General features: G+C 35.8%; 1 protein-coding gene and 1 long non-coding RNA gene across 8 annotated transcripts; both read right to left on the bottom strand.

The window, feature by feature from the left end:
• Positions 1-3,986: 3,986 nt before the first annotated feature.
• LOC107918029 (protein ESSENTIAL FOR POTEXVIRUS ACCUMULATION 1) lies at positions 3,987-12,477 on the bottom strand. 2 transcript variants are annotated; one of them, XM_016847521.2, is made up of 10 exons: positions 12,266-12,477; positions 11,223-11,308; positions 10,096-11,013; positions 9,890-10,010; positions 9,676-9,801; positions 8,483-9,229; positions 5,991-8,301; positions 5,339-5,529; positions 5,183-5,242; positions 3,987-4,913 (listed from the first exon to the last, which is right to left on the bottom strand). In XM_016847521.2, exons 1-10 carry the CDS (start codon positions 12,333-12,335, stop codon positions 4,525-4,527), a joined length of 5,019 nt encoding a protein of 1,672 aa, XP_016703010.1. In that variant the 5' UTR covers positions 12,336-12,477; the 3' UTR covers positions 3,987-4,524. The 2 variants fall into 2 exon arrangements, with proteins under 2 accessions (XP_016703010.1, XP_040957102.1); XM_041101168.1 differs by having other exon boundaries at positions 9,899-10,010; positions 12,266-12,476.
• A 1,676-nt stretch (positions 12,478-14,153) lies between these two features.
• Positions 14,154-18,064, bottom strand: LOC107917550 (uncharacterized). Of its 6 annotated transcripts, none has more exons than XR_005918244.1 (6): positions 17,913-18,064; positions 17,684-17,825; positions 16,500-16,631; positions 14,551-14,997; positions 14,425-14,470; positions 14,154-14,283 (listed from the first exon to the last, which is right to left on the bottom strand). It is a non-coding gene; the product is annotated as an uncharacterized lncRNA (long non-coding RNA). The 6 variants fall into 6 exon arrangements; XR_005918248.1 differs by having other exon boundaries at positions 17,688-17,825; XR_005918260.1 differs by having other exon boundaries at positions 17,949-18,064.
• Positions 18,065-19,835: the final 1,771 nt, after the last annotated feature.

The following is a 19,835-nucleotide window of genomic DNA, read 5'->3' as shown; positions in this document are numbered from 1 at the left end:
TTTTAAATTTAGACCATTGCTGCTGTCCAAAACTGTTTTAGTGCAAAATATTAATTACCATGTTTATAACACTCTTATTTTCTTTCTCTACACTATTTCTCATCACTTTCTCTTGTTTTCTCTTCACTAACATATCAAGAACATAAGACCATATGTAAGGAAACTCTACATTAACATCAATCCCATGCTTTTTCAATAATATCAAACTTAAAAATATATTGATATCATGATGTTCTTACCTTGTTCTAATCTTCATCTTCATTTTCTCTCTCCTCCAGCTTCTATTCCTTGAATCCAATTTGATATTCTAACTCCCCATAGTCTCCTTAACATTTTTCTCTCTTGGTAGCTATAGAAATTCTTTTTATTTCTAGGTGAAAATAGTAAATTTTTGGTGGAAGGACTAAATTGTAAAGAAAAGGAAACTTTCTTTCTTTTCTTCTCTTCTAACATTTGCATGCATGGAAAGATGATGAGAATTCTTCATCTTTCCTTCCTTATATACTAAATAAATAATAATAAAATAATAAATATTTCATTAAAATATTAATAAAATAATATTTATCTAATTAATTAATTTAAAATATCATTAACATAATCATTACATTCTAGAATTTTCTCTCTTACTAATTGACCATTTTGCCCTTCATGATATTTTAATTCCATCCTTGAGTCATCACTTAATTTGGTAAAATTGTCATTTAGTCCCTCATAATTTTTCACCTATTCAATTTGGTCCTAATATTCAATTTGCTCCTAATTCATTCATTTTCCTTAGTTTCTAGATCATTCCACCCTTAAAATATTTTCACTATTGGTCCTTAAACTTTTTCATATTTACACTTTAACCCCTCAAATTTTGAGTATTTACTCTTGTGCAACAAGACTTTTCTCATCTTTACAATTTAGTCCTTACTTGAATTAATATATCATAATATACTTCCCAAGGTTGAAACAACTCAAAATTTTCCTTTTTGTCACTTTATTTTCTTATTTTACTATATCAAGGATAATATCTTACTGTAAAAATTTTTGGGTATTACAGTTGTGGTTCCTCCGGCAGGGGATCTAGTTGTGGGTGTTGGGAGGATGACCCACTTTGATAGAATAATGATTGCGGCGGTGTCTGCGTCACCCATGGTGGAGGTGTTTGGATCCCGTAAGGTGATGGAGATTGGTAGAAAGAAGAGCTCCCCGATGGTGCCTCTTGCGATCCCTCATGCGACAGTGGCCTATAGATCGGAGGTTGACTCGGAGTAATCGGGAACGGAGATGATCCAGGCCATGGATTCCAACCTACTATAGGACCAGGAAAAGGAAACATATAAGGGCTAGGATACGCACCTGGCATAATCTGAAAAGGCTATGATGTAGGTGTCGTCCGCTAAACTGTTGGGCCTGATGATTGTGTGGGTGCTGTTGATGGGCCTACGTCGTCGTCCCTTCTTCTTGGATTTAAAGGGCCCCGTCGTTCTCTTTAGGCACTAATTTGTCGTCGCTTCTCCTCTTCCGATAATAAATATGGCTTGCCATGGATCCTAAACCATGGCATGTATTCTGCTACGCACGCTAACTCTAGAACGATGATCGGTTCTTGAGTAGGTATATGATCATACCGATTTTCTCACATTTCGATATAGTGTGATCAGGATCTAGGCCAATCCGTATGCAGCTGTCGCAAATCGACTTTGTGCTCGTCATCAAACACTTCGGGTGCCACAGGAATTTGTTGTCGGAATCCAAATTGCCGCAATACTCTATCTGACTGGTGCATCTCCACGGTAGCATAGTTCACCAATGGGACCTTCACATGCCAAACGTTTGGATTTTGAAAGAATTCATCCGGAATTACTGCCTGAATTGCCGGATCCTCGTATAGTGTCCATTGAAACTATATAAACATGATAAAAATATTACTTATATACATAATACATAATACTAAATACGAAACGATTATTTTATTATGTATATATATTTTATTTAATACTTACTTCTGCTTCTGATCGTTGGTCTAATAGAAGTCGTATATCTTCGGAAGAGGTAGGTATTCCGACATAACTCGCCGAATGGTTCCACCTAATTAAATAAATTTTTAGCATAAAATTATATTCTAAATCTACATAATAATTGTAAAATCTAATATAAAACTTACCTCGTTATGAGTGAAAACGTATATGGGTGGTCGACTCGAGGACATAAAAATGGAAAGCGAAACCGTGCCCATGATTGCAGTAGTGATAGGCAACCTCCTATTTTGGCTTTGTTCGGTCGCGTCGCCCTGCACATTTCCTTGTACAATGTTGCCAACACGGTAGACCCCCAATTCAATTCGTCGGCTGCTCTAAAATCTATGAGTTTCAGCAGCCATCTCAGATGTACGAGGTTTCTTGACAAGTCTGGCATCAAATAACCTCCAATCATCTCAAGAATATATGCCCGAGCATATCGTATTCTTTCGAGTTCAGTCGCACCATTATCCGGCTCTGGGAATGTGTCTCGTAACCATCCCATCTCGATCCGACCTCCGTTAATTTTATCCGGTATAGCACCCAAAACCTCGTAGCATATGGCTCCCCCAATAAGTAGATGATGCGGACCCGGTGACTGTGTACCCATCCACCGACAGTCCTAATTGCAAATGCACGTCTTCCAGAGTGATAGTACACTCTCCGCATGGAAGATGAAAAGTAGTACACTCTCCGCATGGAAGATGAAAAGTATACGTCTCAGGTCTCCACCTCTCTATCAATGCACTGATTAGTTTCGGGTCCAACTTGCACCATCGGCCTATTGTGGCCACGTGCCAAAACCTTGCTTCTCGCAAGTAATTCTCGATCAACGGCGATGGAGGACCAAACATATTACGGATGTAGCATTACAACACCCGATCTATAGACTATTATAAAAATTTATAAAACAAAAATTAATTAAAATTGCATAAATTAATTAATGCAAACATCATAAATGAAAAAAAATCAAGCAGTATTGAAATTGTAATTATAATTGCATAAATGAATAAAATATCGAATAGTATTGAAAATTTAAAATTATCACTTACCATTGTCATTTGATCAATGGAGATGTGCTTATTATCGAGACGGATTAATTCTCCGGCCATTGCTAACACGATCGGATTTTTCTAATTTAAAAAAATTAAATTCAAAAAAAATTAAACAAAGAATTTTGATAGAATTTTGAGAAAATTTCAATGAAATTTGATAGATTTTTTAAGGGAATATTGAAAGAATGTTGAGAATTATGAGAGAATTGTGTAAAAAATAATTAAAGGGAAAGGAATTTTGAGAGAATTATAAAAATTTGAGAGATTTGTGTGAAAAAATGATTTGAGGGGGTTTATAGTTTTTTTTTGGACCGTTGGAAGCCAACGGTCAAATTTTTGACCATTACACGGGCAAAACGGTCCCCCAGTGGAGCGTTTTGCTGACACGTACTCCGAAATCACGCTTACATGGACGCGTTTTCGTGAGAATATGCCTAATCAGGTAAATAACGCAAAAAATGACCCATTTCCATAATTATATTATTTAAATGGCATATTTGGGCAAAATGTTCCATTAAATCAATTGATTCAAGAAATGATATGAGACTGATTAAACTTAGCAAAAAATCAGTTGAATCAAATGGTTGAACCAATTTTTTAATATATATTTTATAAATTATTTAATATTTATTTAATCAAACCGGATAAACTAATCAAATCGATAGTCTGAGTGATCTAACCATTGATTCAATTTTAAAAAAATTTTAGTCGACAGTTTCTTTTATCTCCCAAATAGAATTAAAGAAATAGGAAAAAGAATATAATTTTTTTTGAATATTTTCTATAAATTTTCCATCTCAAATTTATAGTTGTTTTTTTTTAAATAAAATATTAAAAATGAAATTTGAGAATAAAAGAAAGAAAATTTACATTGAATTTGACTTCTAATGGAAAGTGCTTATTAAAACCATTTCAAAAGAAAGAGTTAAACAAAACATCCTACTTTTTAACAAGGAACAAACTATACATTAACTCTTGACAAATTAACAAAATACAAATTCATATACCTTCTAAATAAAAGAAAACAAATCAACTACCAAGTATTTTTGGAGGACTACACATTAACCCACCATGAACTAAAATGATCCCACCTACTCCTGTCAGACGTAAGTAGCTAAACGATTGGAGATGTAAAATGATGTTTGCTAATGTCACTCGGATGAGTCTGGCTCACACGGATCGCATAGAAAAACTGCTCACCGTAGTCGACCTTTTTTTGGAGATCAAAGTTGCTATTTTATAAATAAACCTCTTAACAAAAAATAGACGACTTTCACCGCAATTGACCTTACTCCAAAAACGCTTGAGCAGTTTCAATTCCTCCTGCTCTCTAACAAAGTTAACAAAGGAATAAATAAAACCCTAGCTGGCCAATTTACAAAAGAGTAAAACCCAAATGTATTTACAACTGACCCAACGTCTCAAAAATCCGTTATGATCTCTCAAAAAAAAGTCCAGATTTCTCAATCTTCTACTGTCTGAATCTCACCCATCATAATCCGGTTGCTCACTACGTTGAATCCCAAAACAGCTGGACTAACTTTCTTCCCTTTCTTCCCTTTCTTCTTGCCTCCCCCCGTGGAGGAACCATCTAGGCCAACTCCAACTTCTGGGTCAAAATTAGCAACACTTGCATTGCTGGAGTTCACATATCCGCTGCCCAACTCTGTTAACTTTCTGTCATATCGACTTTGAAAAGCAATCTCAATCACATCAGCAGGTAGCAATTCCTTATAGTTGAGAAATTTCTCAATGAACTCGTGATTTGGATCAAATGATCCAAGGTTCTCTACCAGAAGCATTTCAGCCTCAGATCTAGATTGCTTCAAACAAAATTCCAAGACACTTGTATCTAGCAAAAGGATAAAAAAAGAAAAGACACAAGATTAAAATGCCAACATTCAATGAATATTCAACCCGCTTTGCATCTATCAAATACTACAGCTACAGCTTCAGAGAGTCGGGACAAGCAATAATTGACAGAATATCATCTAAGACTTGAAAAGAGGAGTTAAAATCAAAAAATTTTGTGACCTGTACTTTCCCGAAAGAAAAGAACATACAAACATCATCTCCACCTAAAATAGGATAATTTTGGAAGAACGGAGCAAAATACCATACCTTTTGTCCCAATAAGCCTAACACATTCACTCTCGCACCAATCTCTGAAATCCATGGCCTCTGCATGATAGTTAAACCTCATTATCTCTAATTTTTACGAGGCAGTCAAAAAAAAAACACATACAAAGACCAATTACTCATTCTAAAATGACTTACCAGAATGCTTTGTCAACATGTCACTTTTGCCTTTAAGGAATGACTGAGCAGAGGCAGGAGAGGATGACAAAGTGCGCTCAATAGCTCTGCCACTTGACTTTTGTCGACTTAATGCCCCACTTGCAGTTCCTTTAGCAGGAGTGCTTTTTGTTCCCCAGCCGCCCACATTTGCAAGAAGTGGGAAATCACCTCTGTTTACAACAAAATATAACTAACATTCACATGCCCATATAGTGATTACAAATGAATCTCATTAAATATCAAGTCAGCAAGGATAAACTTTTCAAATGCTCTCAGCTCACATGGAGGTATAACTTAAATAGAATTTTAGATGGGATTGAAAATAGTAAAAAGCACTTCAAAAGTTAGGATAATTATTGTTAAATTGAAATCAAACTCTCATTTTAATTTTAACTAGAAGAAAATCACTCTCCAACCACATTACTTAGCTGCAACCAGGAAGCTTAAGTATGTTATCTTTGCAGGCTAGAGTGCAGCTAAAATAACCAAAGACCCACCATTTCCAATTCACCCTAGGAAGAAAATACTTCACAAGAGTAAAAGAAATAAGTGCATGACAGTGTGTATGAATTCTTTTATTATTAATTTTCTTCTTAAGAGCAGGCTGGGTGCATAGGGGAAGAAAACATACTGCTTCGTTTCTTGCTTTGTCTGATCAATTGGACCCCAGAATAGGTCATCATCTCCTTTATGTTTTGACTGTGTTGCATGAGAATTGATCTGGATCGGGGATGCAGTCTTTGATGGTGAAGATGCAGTGAAGGACCAAGATGAAACACCAGCAGGAGTTGAATGACTTGGTTGGGACTTATGAGGAGTTGGTATTGGATTTGTGGGCTGGACAGAGGAATTCCTCTTCTGCTCCTTTTGGATGTCCCGCAATGATGTGGGTTTAGGAAGTTTCTTAGAATCAGCAGACCAAGCTGGAGCAGGGGAAGGGTTTACTTCCTCCTCTTTCCAAGGTACAAAATCTCCCAAAGAAGGACCTGAGGGAATTGAAGGCAATAATTCCTTCTCCACCTGTGCTGGACGAGAACTTTTGACTTTCTCAATAGTACTTGCACTAACAAGAACCGCATCAGCAGTACTAGGAGGACCGGAAACTTTTGCTCCTGTACCCTTAGATTTGGCAGACTTTTTTCGACTCCTTTTAGTTTCTTTAGCCTCAATAAAATTGTCATTATCAGTGGGTTCGACATTTGTAGTGGTAACATGGGCAGAAGATGTAGAAATAGTGCCAGGAACATCTGCATCTCTTTCCCTAGATTTTGCTAAAACTTCTTCTGCCAACAGATCATGTAATGGACTCTTTTTACTAGCTGAATTTAAAGAACTTTCAGGTTTCACAATAGCTGACTCAGAAATATCTGCATCTTTTTTACTTTCTCTAGAAACTTTGGGTTCTAAACTAGAGACAACCCCAGCCCATGGAGTTGACAAACTCAGAGAGTTGACAGAAGAAGTAAACTCTGATACTGCCACTTCAGTTTGAGCCTTCCTCTGTTCTTCTTGTTGAATTTCCAGTAATGACTTTGCCTTGAAACCAGGACCAGGTTTCCATGCACGTACTGCAGGATGTACAGTTGGGTTCTGCAATGGAAAACTAGAAAGTCTAGCCTCACCCTTGGTTTCTTTGGTTTCATCATCCAACACACCAATGTTAGCAGCTGAAAAGCTTTTAGCATAATAAGAATCCATGGGGGCATTTCTGGATTTGTTCTGTTCCGTCTTTCCTTGAGACATCCCATCAATGTTATGTCCAGCAGTATTAGAGTCACAAACAACTGGCTCTTCAGTTTCAGATGGTTTCAATTGCACCAAAGAGGAAGCCTTTGGAAGTCCCTTTGCAAGGTCAGAAGCTTGTGATTTACTAGATTTTTGCTTTCTAGACTTCTTTTCTGAAGCTTTTCTTACCTCATGAGCTTCGACATTCTTAGCTTCTCTCACCACAGAAGGCTGATCATTGCCTTTTTCTCTTCCAACTAGCAGTTCATCAATAGAATCAGTAGATTTAACACCCTCGTTAATAGGTATATCAGTTTTAGAGGTTCTAGCAGTAGCAATTTCATGGTGCTCCAAGGTTCCACAGGTTGCATCATCCACAGTAGGTACAACTGGTGCAATTTCATCAATCTTCTGAGTATAATCCAATGGCTGCTCCATAGGAAGCGCATGACATTCAGAAGCGAGAGGGTCTTGCACGAGAGAAGCCCCCTGGGAGGATAAGTTCACTTCCAATGAGGGTGAGCTTTCAACAATTGTTGTCACTGGCAAAGGCCGTTGGATGCCATTAACCAGTTCCGGTGCATTAGTCCCCCAGCTCTTCTGACAATTGATACTACTGAGCATCTCATGTGGTAGAAGCACAGGCGGGGATCCAGAACTAACAGCATAACTGGAATCCCTGGAAACTTGTGGAGGTAGATTCATGAAGTTATGGGCATGTTCATCTTGGTTGCCTGAGATCTGCGAACCAATCTGAAGGACATTCTGTAATGATGGCTGAAGTCGAGAGGGGTCCATGGATGAATTGCCTGTTGGTATTGTAGTAGTCTGTAAGTGTACGTAAGAGGGTTCACCGAAATGCTGCTTTGATTGATGTTCTTGCAAAACCTGTGAAAGCAATTGTTGTTGTCGTAACAACTGTTGCTGTTCCTCCAGTTTCTGTTGCTGCTTAAGCAACATGATCTTTTCAAGCAGCAACATCTGTGGTGTTGGTACCGGTGTCTGGGGTTGCAGCTGCTGCATTAAATACTGCTGCTGCAACATGTTTAGCAGTTGGGAGTCCTGAGATAAAGTGGAGGGGATAAACTTTTCAGGTTTTAAAATACCAGATGACTTATCCATAGTTTGACCAAGCAAACTTGTCAAGGAAGGTGGAGTAGGTGCTTGCAGCCTCTGGGATCCAGTGCTTGAAAATTGTGGAACATATCCTTGCAGGCCTAAAAGCAAAACCGTACAAGACATTAGGCAGGCTGTTAGAAAATACTAGAAGAAATATTGATTAAACTGTGGAGAGCCTTACGTATTAGAACCCTAGAAATATACCTTCAGAGCTCAGCAAACAAAAATTATATACTGTAAATAAATAAATAAACGTAAGTGTCTATGTAAAAACCCAACCTTGAGATGGATTGCTCATGCCACCAGACATGAGTGACTCCAAAAATCTGTTTTCAGCTTCTGTTGCTGGCCTTGGCTCATTTCTGATCATATTGATCTCACTTGCACCAGCATGAACTTTCCCAGGGCTACTGTAATTTGGTCTGCTTGACAAATCTGAGAGTTCACCCTGTTTTGGCACACCAAATCCAGGTGGCGGACGTGCTTTAGCTCGCAAGTGGGGCATTACATCACCAAGTAAGGAAAACGGTGACTCCTTGGGTGCACTAGCTAGCCGAACTTCCAAATTTATCCCAAAATACCCTGCCTCAAACCAGCTTATAATATCAATCCCTGAAAAAGGGCCTTGAATTTCACCTTGAGGATCTTTGTAGTGAAGGACAAGGTCCTCCGGAGCAGGCAGCTTCCTAGGTTCAGGTTCCCTAGCCAAAACTCCAGATGGCTGCCTCTTAAGTATAGGATCCTCACTAGATTGCCAATTTGCTTCAGCTCCAGCATAGGATGAATTCAACACATTGCTTTCTCGTTGGTTAATCATATCTTTCTGTGGTTGTGACCAGCTCATGTCAGGGGTCCTTGACCTGGCATCATTTGGAATCTCCTTCAAGTCATGGGAGACTGTAGGAGATCGTTCCCCAAATGAAGAGGTTCTCCACATGGTGCCAGGATTAACAGAGTTAGTCACTTGTATGCTTGATTCCCTACTTATAGGCAACTCTTCATCCCTTTTAAAAAGACCCTTATTGTCTGCAAGAATATAAATGAATAGAATATCAATTCTCATAGTCAATAAGTTGAGAAAGGAGAGTACCATGTCAAATATACCAAATACAATGTAGTGCATTGGATTTCAAACTACAGAAATGCTGAATTTTGGCTGACAAAAATCGCAATCATGGAAACTAAACAACCAACCCATTCAACACAAAGATGTAATCCATAATGAGTAATTATCGCATTCCTCACATCAAAACTCAACTAGCCCCCAGACAAACTGATTAAAGTTCGCCACCTGGGTCCTCTTTTTAATTTCAACCCATGCAGTATTAATTCTTTAAAAGCAGCCATGAAACAATTTCCCATGTGGCTCAAAAGCTTCAATTGAGAATACATCTCACATCCAATTAAGTAATTGCAAGATGGTTGCCAGAGGTGTTACCAAATACATGCTTATAAGATTCATGTAATTATACCTTCAGATATGAATTTAGCATCTGGGTATCCCTTATGTTTTTCAAGCTGTGAATAACTGCTGTTTGGAATGTCAGAAGTTTCCTCTTTACAATCATCAACAGCAGGTGGTAAATCTTCTCTACAGCCTACATAAACATGTTCCAGAAGAAATTAGACACTAAAAATTTCAAAAATATACACATAGAGTAGATATATCTTGCACTTGTTGAATACCAATCTTATTCCTTCTTGAATGAGTAAACTCTGTAGAGTTCCGACTGGCAGACCCATCTTTTGGCATCTGAGGAGCACCACTACTAGTTATGTCCCCTTTGTCTATTCCCTTTAGAACAAGCTATCAAAGAAGCAATAAAATCAACCGAGGACTCCAAATCAATGTTTACCATCCTAATAAGTGAAAAAATTAAAAAAGAAATTACCATTTCATCAGAACTGGGAGCACAAAGAGCTAGTGGTTCCAGTGATTCATTTTGTGTAAGTGAAGGAACTGATAGAAGCTCTTCTACGAGATTTTGGTAAATTCTCATGTCAGTCCTCATGTATAAGTCAAGTAATTTTTTCCTACTATACCGTAAAGGGGATGGCTCTCCATGGTCAATTTCACTCCTGTTAGATATGTTTCCCAGAGTTTGATGGTGAGAAGGTATACTGGCCCCTGTGTTCCCACCAGAACTTCCCCTTCCATGACCAGCAGAAAATGGTGAAGTGTGACTTTCTCCAAGTCCTCTGCCATAGGAAAAGGTGGGAACCTGCTTGCTTGGAGTTAGTGCCTGGTGATGTGGAGGCTCTCCCCTTCCTCGACTTTGAGAAGAGGTGGATCTCCATGGGCGATAGTGATCCCCCTCCTTCACATCCTTCCCATGACTAGAAAGATGGGGCAACCCTTTGTCAAGAAGCATATCACCATCTCTTCCAGAGTCTACCCACTTATCTCGTGACCTTTCATTATTTTTATCATCAGGCCCCCAGCGTGAGTTCCACTTGCTCTCACGCTTTTGATCATAATTTGAGTCCCTGTTACCTGAATCAGTCCACCGCTCAGTGGGTGCACGGCGTGCTTCTCCAAATTGTCTTGAAGGCAAGTTATCTGCCCATCGATCCATCCTGCGGGTATCACTGAGCTCTTTATCTCCATCCCTCCAGTGATCTTTGCGCAGAGCTGAATGGCTATCTCGTTCTTCATCACGCCAGCGGTCTCGACGGCCAGTTTCCATATCAAGTAAGGATGGCCTAAAAACATCCTTTTTTGGGGTACCATGCATCCCCTCGCCATTTCCTGATGGCTTAATGACTTCAGAGCGACCTCCATGAGCAGGATATGGCACAGGATGATTTTCCTGCATCGGTGATTTAAAATCAAGGGGAAAAATATGAGACTGTAAGAATATTGAACAGAAGATTAACTAATTCTAGAGATGAGAACCATATGTCAATAAAATGATGTAGAAAGCACTCACACAACATAAAACCTGCCTATAAATGAAGAAGGACACCCTGATCCAGATAACAGAATTATATAGCTACCACAAAAACAATAATAACATACCATAGTTCCCATTGGCTTATTCTCCCCTGGCTTTGAAAGAAGCCATTGTGGTGAAAGCGGAATAGGATTGTCAGATCCTTGAACATCTACATAAAACAACAGCAGCATCAATTAGAAACATGGCAGATACTCAAAGCAAGTATTTAAAATCAAAATCCTTAGTCCCGTTCAAAGACAGAGCACAACAGGTACACTAGCAATGATCCAAGCCCATAATTTTTTCCAATAAGAACTCTGGTAAATGACCGAACTTGCCATGTGTGAAACTGCCACATTATTTATCATTGAATACGAAAAACAAAGCGTGAAACAATGACAAACAAATGCGTTAAGACTAGAAATACATAATTTACAAAGCCTCAATCAACTTTCAAATGCAGCATTTCAAAATATTGATAAACCAAAGGAATGACTCAATAAAATGTATTGATGAAAGCTAACAAGACAAAAACTGCACAATCAATTGTCAGTACAAAGCTAATGTGCCATTTATAAATGGAGTAAACAACCATACAAATTTTTTTATATAATCACATAAATCATAGCATTTGAATCAATGACTGCACGAAAATAAAAATGTGCTAGAAAATAAATTGAAGAAGTATGTCCAGTACCAGTTTTGAGTTGAATTAATCAGAAAAAATAATAAATAGAACAACTTCGGTACGTACATCCTTATCAAATCGTACTTTTCAAATTGAAAAAATATAAAACAAAAGCGGTATGTCGGATACTAAAGCGCGCCCTGCTTAACCACAAAGAAAAGGCAACAGAGAGAAGAGAAGAAAAGAGATATAGAGAACCTTCCATTTCCAGATGATAAAACAAAAACCCTAACTTCGAAGCAACAAACTAAAAAAATTTAACACACACACAGAGCAATCTCGTAAAACCACTGAATCTACAATAATGCGTTCAAATATCAGAAACAAATATGAGCAAAACAGGAAATGGAAAGAGGTAGGGTTTTAGAGAAGAGGAATGCAAGAAGGTGTTAATCCCTAAATGGTGGTAGGGGAAAGGAAATCGGTGAGGTAAACTACCTTTGGAGATCGGATGGTGAGGGTTGACGGTGAGGTGGCGGCGGGAATCGGAAGCAGAGGTATGAGCCATGGATGATCGGTGAAAGAGAGACGAAAACCAAAGGAAAACCCTTGCTGCTGTTTTTTGTTTTTGGTTTAACCCTTTTCTTTTTGTGCTTTGGTTGCGCTAAGCGAGGTGAGAAAAAGGAAAATGTGAAGAGAGGGGAAATATAAGTTTGGTGAAAAAAACCAAAATATAAGCAAAAGGTAGTAAAAAGAAAGAAAAATTATGGAGGGATAGGTTACGGCTTATGTTAGTAAGTAGAGAGTAATTTGCTGTCCGACTATAGTTACTGTTGGACGGATTCTTAAGATTATTATCCGGTTGGGTAATATCTACGCGCTTGGGCGAATCCGTGAAGAACACCGCTTCGTAACATGTCTTACGGTGACTTGCACGCGACGTTGTGATGAAAGCAGATATGAAGAAGTGTTTTGATTCGATGGGTGCGTATTACGCCACGACCGTGGAAATTAAGGTCGAGAAGTGGAACGACGTAAAGGGCTGTCGTTTCCAATGTTAAAACACGCAAGATGAGTGTGAGATATTTGAAAATAAGGAAAAAAACATTTGTTATGAAATAAATAACAAAGGGAAAATAAATATGACAACAAAAGAGAATTTATGAATTCTATTGATTAATAAAATATTTACGATACTTCTCTAAAGTTTATATTTATAGAAATAAAAAAATATAAATGAAATAAAATTCTATTTCTATTTACAACATTCTCCTTAAATGTTCATTAGTAAATAATATGTCTCGTTAAAACCTTCTTAATATAAAAAATCTATTTTATAGGAAAACTCATAAAGACAAACCCTTAATTAAAAGAAAAAGATTACAACGCATATTTACTCCTTATCATGACAACATCACACAATACCTCATATTCTACATTTCCAATCTTAAATACTAGTTTTTCAAATTATCACATTAACAGATTTGCTAAATATTTATATCATCATTCTTTTAGAAGTCATGAGTGACGAAAAAAATTAGGAAAATATATTTTGATCTCTTCACGAGTTCCAACAATAATCATAACAAATTTGGATCATGATCATTCTAAAAATACAAATGTGTATTTTAGATCATTTTATAATCTTCCTTCAACTATTATTCATTAAACCAAACTTGCCTTATATGTCTAGATCATTTCAATTAATATAAATATTATAGAGTTATCCATGGATCGAGCCAGGCTAGGTCGAGTTCAAGCCTAGCTAAGTAAAAATTTTAGGCTTGATTTCTAGGCTCTGGCCCGACCCAAAAAATAGATCTGAAATTTTCCCCAAGCCAGCCTGGAGAAAAATGTTAAAACCCGATAATGGTCCACCCGTATTAAAATTTTTTAATTACTATTTTTAATGTAACACCCCTCACCCAGTCCGGTTACTAGACCCAGTCAATAGGATACTACAACTAAATACCAAACATTTACAAACAAATTATTAGGGGTGTTCATTCGGTTAACCGACCCGAAATATCATTAATCAAATTAACCGACCTTTCAAAATTTTTAACCGTTAACCGAACCGAATTTTTTTCAAAAAAATTAGCTGAACCGAAATTTTCGATTAATTTGGTCGGTTAACCGAATTAACCGAAAATTATATTTTTTTATTTTTGGTTAAAAATTAACCGAATTAAACGAATTAACCGAATTAATCGAATTAACTGATTACCCAAATTAATCGATTACCCGAATTAACCGAATTGAATCACTACATAATTAAAAACATTACATAAGTCTTTGAATCACTACATAATTAAAAATATTACATAAGTCTATGAATAATTAAAAATATTACATAAGTCTATGAATAATTAAAAATATTACATAAGTTTATGAATCACTACATAATTAAAAATATTACATAAGTCTTGAAATTAACACATAATTGAAATGTAAGTCTTTAATATTTCCATTTGTATCCATTTCTTCTCTCCAAAAGATCTCCTTTTCTAATAAATCTACAAAAAAAAATATGTACAACAATTTAGCATATAATAGAAATATTAAATATATGCATTTAATAAAAATCAAATAATATAAACAAACGAATAGATTATAAGTTAACAAAAATAAGATAGTAAGCATACCCTTCAACTCACGAAAGCTCATGAATTTAGGTAGGCTCTGATGCATTCCAAGAAAAGTCTAAACATTAAATCAAATAAATAAGTAGCAGTGATATGATAAAAAAAATTGAAACCATTAAAATAAAACAATAAATATACCATTTTCAATCTTGTCAAACTCTTGGATTTGTTCTTTAATCTTTTTGATGTCTTCTTGTAATGATGATTTTCGAATCCAATCTTGAGTACACACAAGAGCTTGTACTATTTTAAGAGTTAAAGAACTCCTATATTGATCAAGCACACGTCCCCTGGTGCTAAATGCAGACTCTGAAGCAACCGTAGAAACCGGTATAGCTAACACATCTCTGGCCATTTTTGAAAGAGTGGGAAATCTAGGGCTATTCACTTTCCACACAATAAAATATCAAAATCTTCAACAAATTCCTTATTAGCCTCATTAGATATTTATCCAACTCAGATGTTTTATCCTCTCCACAAATTTCCAACTCACGCTTTTTATACAAAGCTTGCATTCGCCTTTTCATTTTTTGTTGTGGTTCACCAAGAGAAACATGTGTTGGCACACTCGATTGGCTACAAATACTATGAAGTGAAGCTTATACTCATCAAACAATTCATACAAAGATTCCTTCAATTTTTGCATCATTTCAAAAGCTTTTTCAAAACTAGACATTTCACTAAATGCAAATTCAAGATACTTAGTTTTTGTCTAGGATCTAAAACACAAGCAACAAACATAAGCAAATTCATTTTATCAATATCACCCCAATACTTATCATACTTCTCTTTCATCATGATGGCCATAACATTGAAATCAACATTACTATTTAACTGAGCATCTCGTAAAAAAATATCAATTTCAGAAAGCTCATCAAAAAAATTATTGGATGTGACATATGAAGTGTCAGATATACGCAAAGTGACTTCATAAAAGTGTTCTAAGAAATCCCTCAAGTCTCTAACATTAGTCCAATCATCCACACTAGGCCAACCCTCTCCCCTTTTAAGTTCAGCCCTAAAGTTTGTATCTTGCTCCTCAAATCTCTCAAAAGTTCTCTCAAAGTTTTGAGCAGTGTTTAACATTAAGTAGGTCGAGTTCCACCTAGTACAAACATCAAGACACAAAATCTTCTTGCACTCTATCTTTTCCACCACAACACACTCCTTAAACTTTTGTAATCTAGCTAGAGATTGTCTCACATATCTAACAGCCCCCCTATTGTCTCACATATCTAACAGCCCCCCTAACACGTTCAACAGATTTATTCATTTCCTTTAAGCCTTCAACAACAATCAAATTCACAATGTGTGTCATGCATCTCATATGAAGATATTTACCATTTTGAACTAAACCTCTTCGAGGGTTAAATTTCTTTCTCAAATAACCAATAGCAACATCATTTGAACTTGCATTATCAACAGTAACAGTAAACAACTTATCAATCCCCCAATTCAACAAGTATTTCTCAATCACCATCCCAATGTTACTCACCCTTATGACTAGAAATTGGACAAAAGTTTAAAATCTTTTTATTCAATTTCCAATCGTTATCAATAAAGTGAGCAGTGATACACAAATAATTAACTCTTTGCAAAGAAGTCCATGTGTCAGTAGTTAAGCAAACTCTAGAGCAAGAACTTCTCAAAAGTTGTTTTATCTTGACCCTTTCATCTAAATACAATTGATAAACATCCCTAGTCATAGTAGTTCATAAAGGAATATGAAACCTAGGACATGCCACAAATATAAATTTCTTAAAGCCTTCACTTTCAACAAACTTGAAAGGTAATTCATCAATCACAATCATTTGTGCTAATCCTTTCCTACATGCTTCTTGATCAAATCTCCAAGTTGAAATATGCCCTTCCCCCCTTCAACTCCCTTTCTAGGTAAAACTAGTTGTCCTTGACTAGTGTCAACAACATTACTAGGATTTTTCTTACATGAACTAATATGATATTTCAATGACCCTGTACCATTTTTTTTCATATCACAACAAAATTCCTTTTGACAATAATTACATTTAGCCTTACTTGCACCCTCACTATTAATAATCTTAGTGAAGTATGACCAAACTTCTGACCTTTGAGGAGTGGCTTTTCTTTTCCCAATAGCCCCTTTTATTTGGCTTGAAGCTCTAACTCCCGAATTTTCAGAATCTATCGAAGTAGGAGGTGTAACACTACCCTCAATAGATGTTGGTTCGGTAGACATTCTGCAAGAAAAAAATTATATATAAATTAAAATACATTTATAATATTAAACATATTTTGATGTTGAGTTTTAGAGAAATAAATTCTGCTTTTATACATTTCTAGCATACAAGTTCTAGCATAAAAGTATGTACAGTGATACAAGACATGTTTCAAAAAAAACAACTTTTATTGTTCATTCACCAAACACATTTTCCAGGAAAAAAACATTATAAAACAAAAGCAGATTGCAAAAATAATGAATCCAGCTTGAATGATCTATTTTTAAAAATTAATTGTTTGCATAGAAATTATTGAAGTATTGAAGCGTTGGTTTTTAAGTTAATGATTTATCAGAAGGTCTAATAGCATTAGATAATTGAACTAAATTTTTTCTGTAATTTACCAAAGTTATTGTTAAGTTTCAATCTTTAATATATTATTCTTTAGATTTTGACTTTCACTTATCTGTGTTAAAAAAATGGAATTTTGGGTTTGTAAGTAAATGTCTTTGTCTTTTATACCAATCATACCCCACTTTTCCTTAGTTAATTGGGCTCACTTTTACACTTCAAATTTACCCACCCAGTACCACAACAAATCTACACATTTTATCTACCCTACCCAACTTAATTATATATATAACAGTTTCCAATATGAATTACTGGATTTATCATTGTAAGTATATTTAACAGTGTTTATTTTTTTTATTCATTTACCAAGAAAATTAGCAATTAAGCTTTTAATTTTGTTTTGCAACAATGAATAGAATAAAGATGAGGTGCAAAGGCAACAAGTTGATTATAATACAAATGATCTTGTTTTAAAAAGCATAAAGTGATGGAATAATATGTTTGTTTGATAAAAAAAAAGAAAAAGAAAAAGAAAGATGAAATCAATGGATCTAAAAAAAAAAGAATTAGTGGGAATTATAACAGGTTGTGAACTAGAAGAGGACTTGACGAGAGAGAATGGGGATGTGGGTATTTAACATATTGATCTAAACAAATCAAAGTAAAAGGAAAAAAAACAGACTAAAGAAGTAAAATAAAAGAAATTGAAACAGAGAAGTCACCGACAAAGAAGAGGCAGATCTTGGAAAAAGCCTTTTGAGATCGAAAATGAATGGTTGTGAAAGAGAACAGAGTGGTGGGGGGTAGAGAAGTCAAGCAGATGGCGGGTTGTAGAAGCTAGAGAAGAGAAGTCAGACTCAGTATCTGTATTAGAACATTAAGACAAACTAAAACATCACACATTCACACTATCTAGTATCTAATGTATCTGATAAAAGTTGAGATGAATACTAGAAATAGAAGTAGACGGCGGTGATGGATGGTGACCTGGTAGACGCCGGAGTGCCGGATGGAAGGTGACTAGCCTGGTTCAATTAGGGATTTGAAGTTTAAGGGTTTTTTTTTCTTTCGCCTGTTCTCTGTTGACTACCGACTAATGTTGGGTTTACTTTAGACTTTTAGTTTTAGTTTTAGACTTTTTTATATTTTTATTTTTATTTATTAAATTAATTGTAATTTTTAAGATGGGTTGAGTTGGGTAATTCATAATTGGGTTGGGTTGGGTAGTTTCTGTAATTATGAATTGGGTAATTCAAATAATCTGATGTGGGTCTGTAGGATTGCATGAAATGAATTGGGCCTATTTATATTAGATATTTTTTTATTAATTTTTTCGGTTTAACCGAATTTTTTCGGTTTTACCCGAATTTTGCACACCCCTACAAATTATAATCTAAAAATCTCAATTAAATATCAAACAAATCATAATTAAATAAATTAACATGTCTTTCAATCAGTTACGAGTTAACATCGAGCTTACGGAAAATTAAAACTAAGTAGGAAATCATTTTGGATCTATTTAAAACAAATTTAAAAAGATAAGAAAAATACGAAAACAGAGGACACATGGCTGTGTCCCAAGGTCGTGTGGAAGGGTTGAGGTCGTGTGGTTGGGTCACATGGCCGTGTGAGAAAATCATGTAACAATTTGAAGCCATGTGAAATTGGGGCCACACGGTTGTGTCACCAGGTTATGTGACAAAGCTTAGCCTATGTGGCTCAAGAACATGGTTGTGTGGCCAAATCATGTACAATTTGATTATAGGGTCACACGGTTGTGTCGCCAAGTCGTATACGATTCAAAAATAGGGTCACACGGTCTTCTCTCCAGACCATGTAACTCCTTGAGACTGTGTGGACAAACCTACACCAAAATTAAATAGGTTACATGGTCATGTCGGATGATTGTGTGGGACACACAACTGTGTGGTAGACCGTGTGTCAACCCGTGTTTACCTAAAAAGTGCATTTTAAACCAAGCTATACAACCATGGAATGATTAAGTCCCAAGCTTCCATTTAGACTACATTGCTTAAGTCCCAAGTTTCCATTTAGACTACATTTCAACCTATTCAAAGATATCCAAAACAAGTCAAAAACATCATTTATCACAATCATCCTAGGTGCCTAACCAATATGCCACAATTGGTACCTCAATCAATAATGCAAGCCTAAACAAATAATCTTACTCAAACATACCATTATGCCTTCAATGGCATCCAAATAACCGAAACCAAACATGTACAAGAACAATTAACACATTAAAGTAAAGCATAAGTGTAAACATGACTTTAATCAATTTTATGCTAAAACATAATTTAGACATATTATGCATCAAACCAAATCCAAACATCCATCAAACATAATGCCTAACATATAACTAATTTCATCCATGAAAACACTTAGCAAATAACCAAACCACTATCAAGCTATCAACAAAATGACCATTGCTAAAATGCTATACATATTTACATAATTTATAAGGGCAACAAGATTCAAAATACCATCAAACTACAAAACCAACATTCCAAACACAAGATTCCTTATGTATATGCCAAAATCGAATTAAAAGCATTACCAACACTTAAGTTCGGGATTGTTGCCAGATGCTGAATTGACATACGAACTGAATAGTACCTTACCTGCGCATGGACAAACGAAAATGTATGCTGAGTATAACTCAATTTATAACTAGATGATGCCATGCTAATATCAATTCAAATATGCAAATTTATATAGACAATATTCAACCAAATACATTTCACTATTGCTAAATACATGGCAAATTCAATTCACATAACATACGGTACCCCAAATCCAATTTCATGTATACAATGATCATATCAACCATGGTTCAATTCATTTCATACATAA

The sequence above is a fragment of the Gossypium hirsutum genome, chromosome A01 (genome assembly GCF_007990345.1).
Source record: "Gossypium hirsutum isolate 1008001.06 chromosome A01, Gossypium_hirsutum_v2.1, whole genome shotgun sequence".
In the NCBI taxonomy this organism is placed as follows: Eukaryota; Viridiplantae; Streptophyta; class Magnoliopsida; order Malvales; family Malvaceae; genus Gossypium; species Gossypium hirsutum.
Note: the sequence above shows the minus strand (reverse complement) of the source record. Positions and strands in the feature narration are given on the sequence as shown.

Excerpts from the sequence above, each read along its gene's own strand:
- LOC107918029 (XM_016847521.2), bottom strand. The coding sequence starts at position 12,335 with ATGGCTCATACCTCTGCTTCCGATTCCCGCCGCCACCTCACCGTCAAC. Across the intron at positions 10,011-10,095 it reads CTCCCAGTTCTGATGAAATG|CTTGTTCTAAAGGGAATAGA; the intron begins GTAATTTCTTTT and ends CTTCTTTGATAG. Across the intron at positions 5,530-5,990 it reads ACAAAGCAAGAAACGAAGCA|AGGTGATTTCCCACTTCTTG; the intron begins GTATGTTTTCTT and ends TGTTGTAAACAG.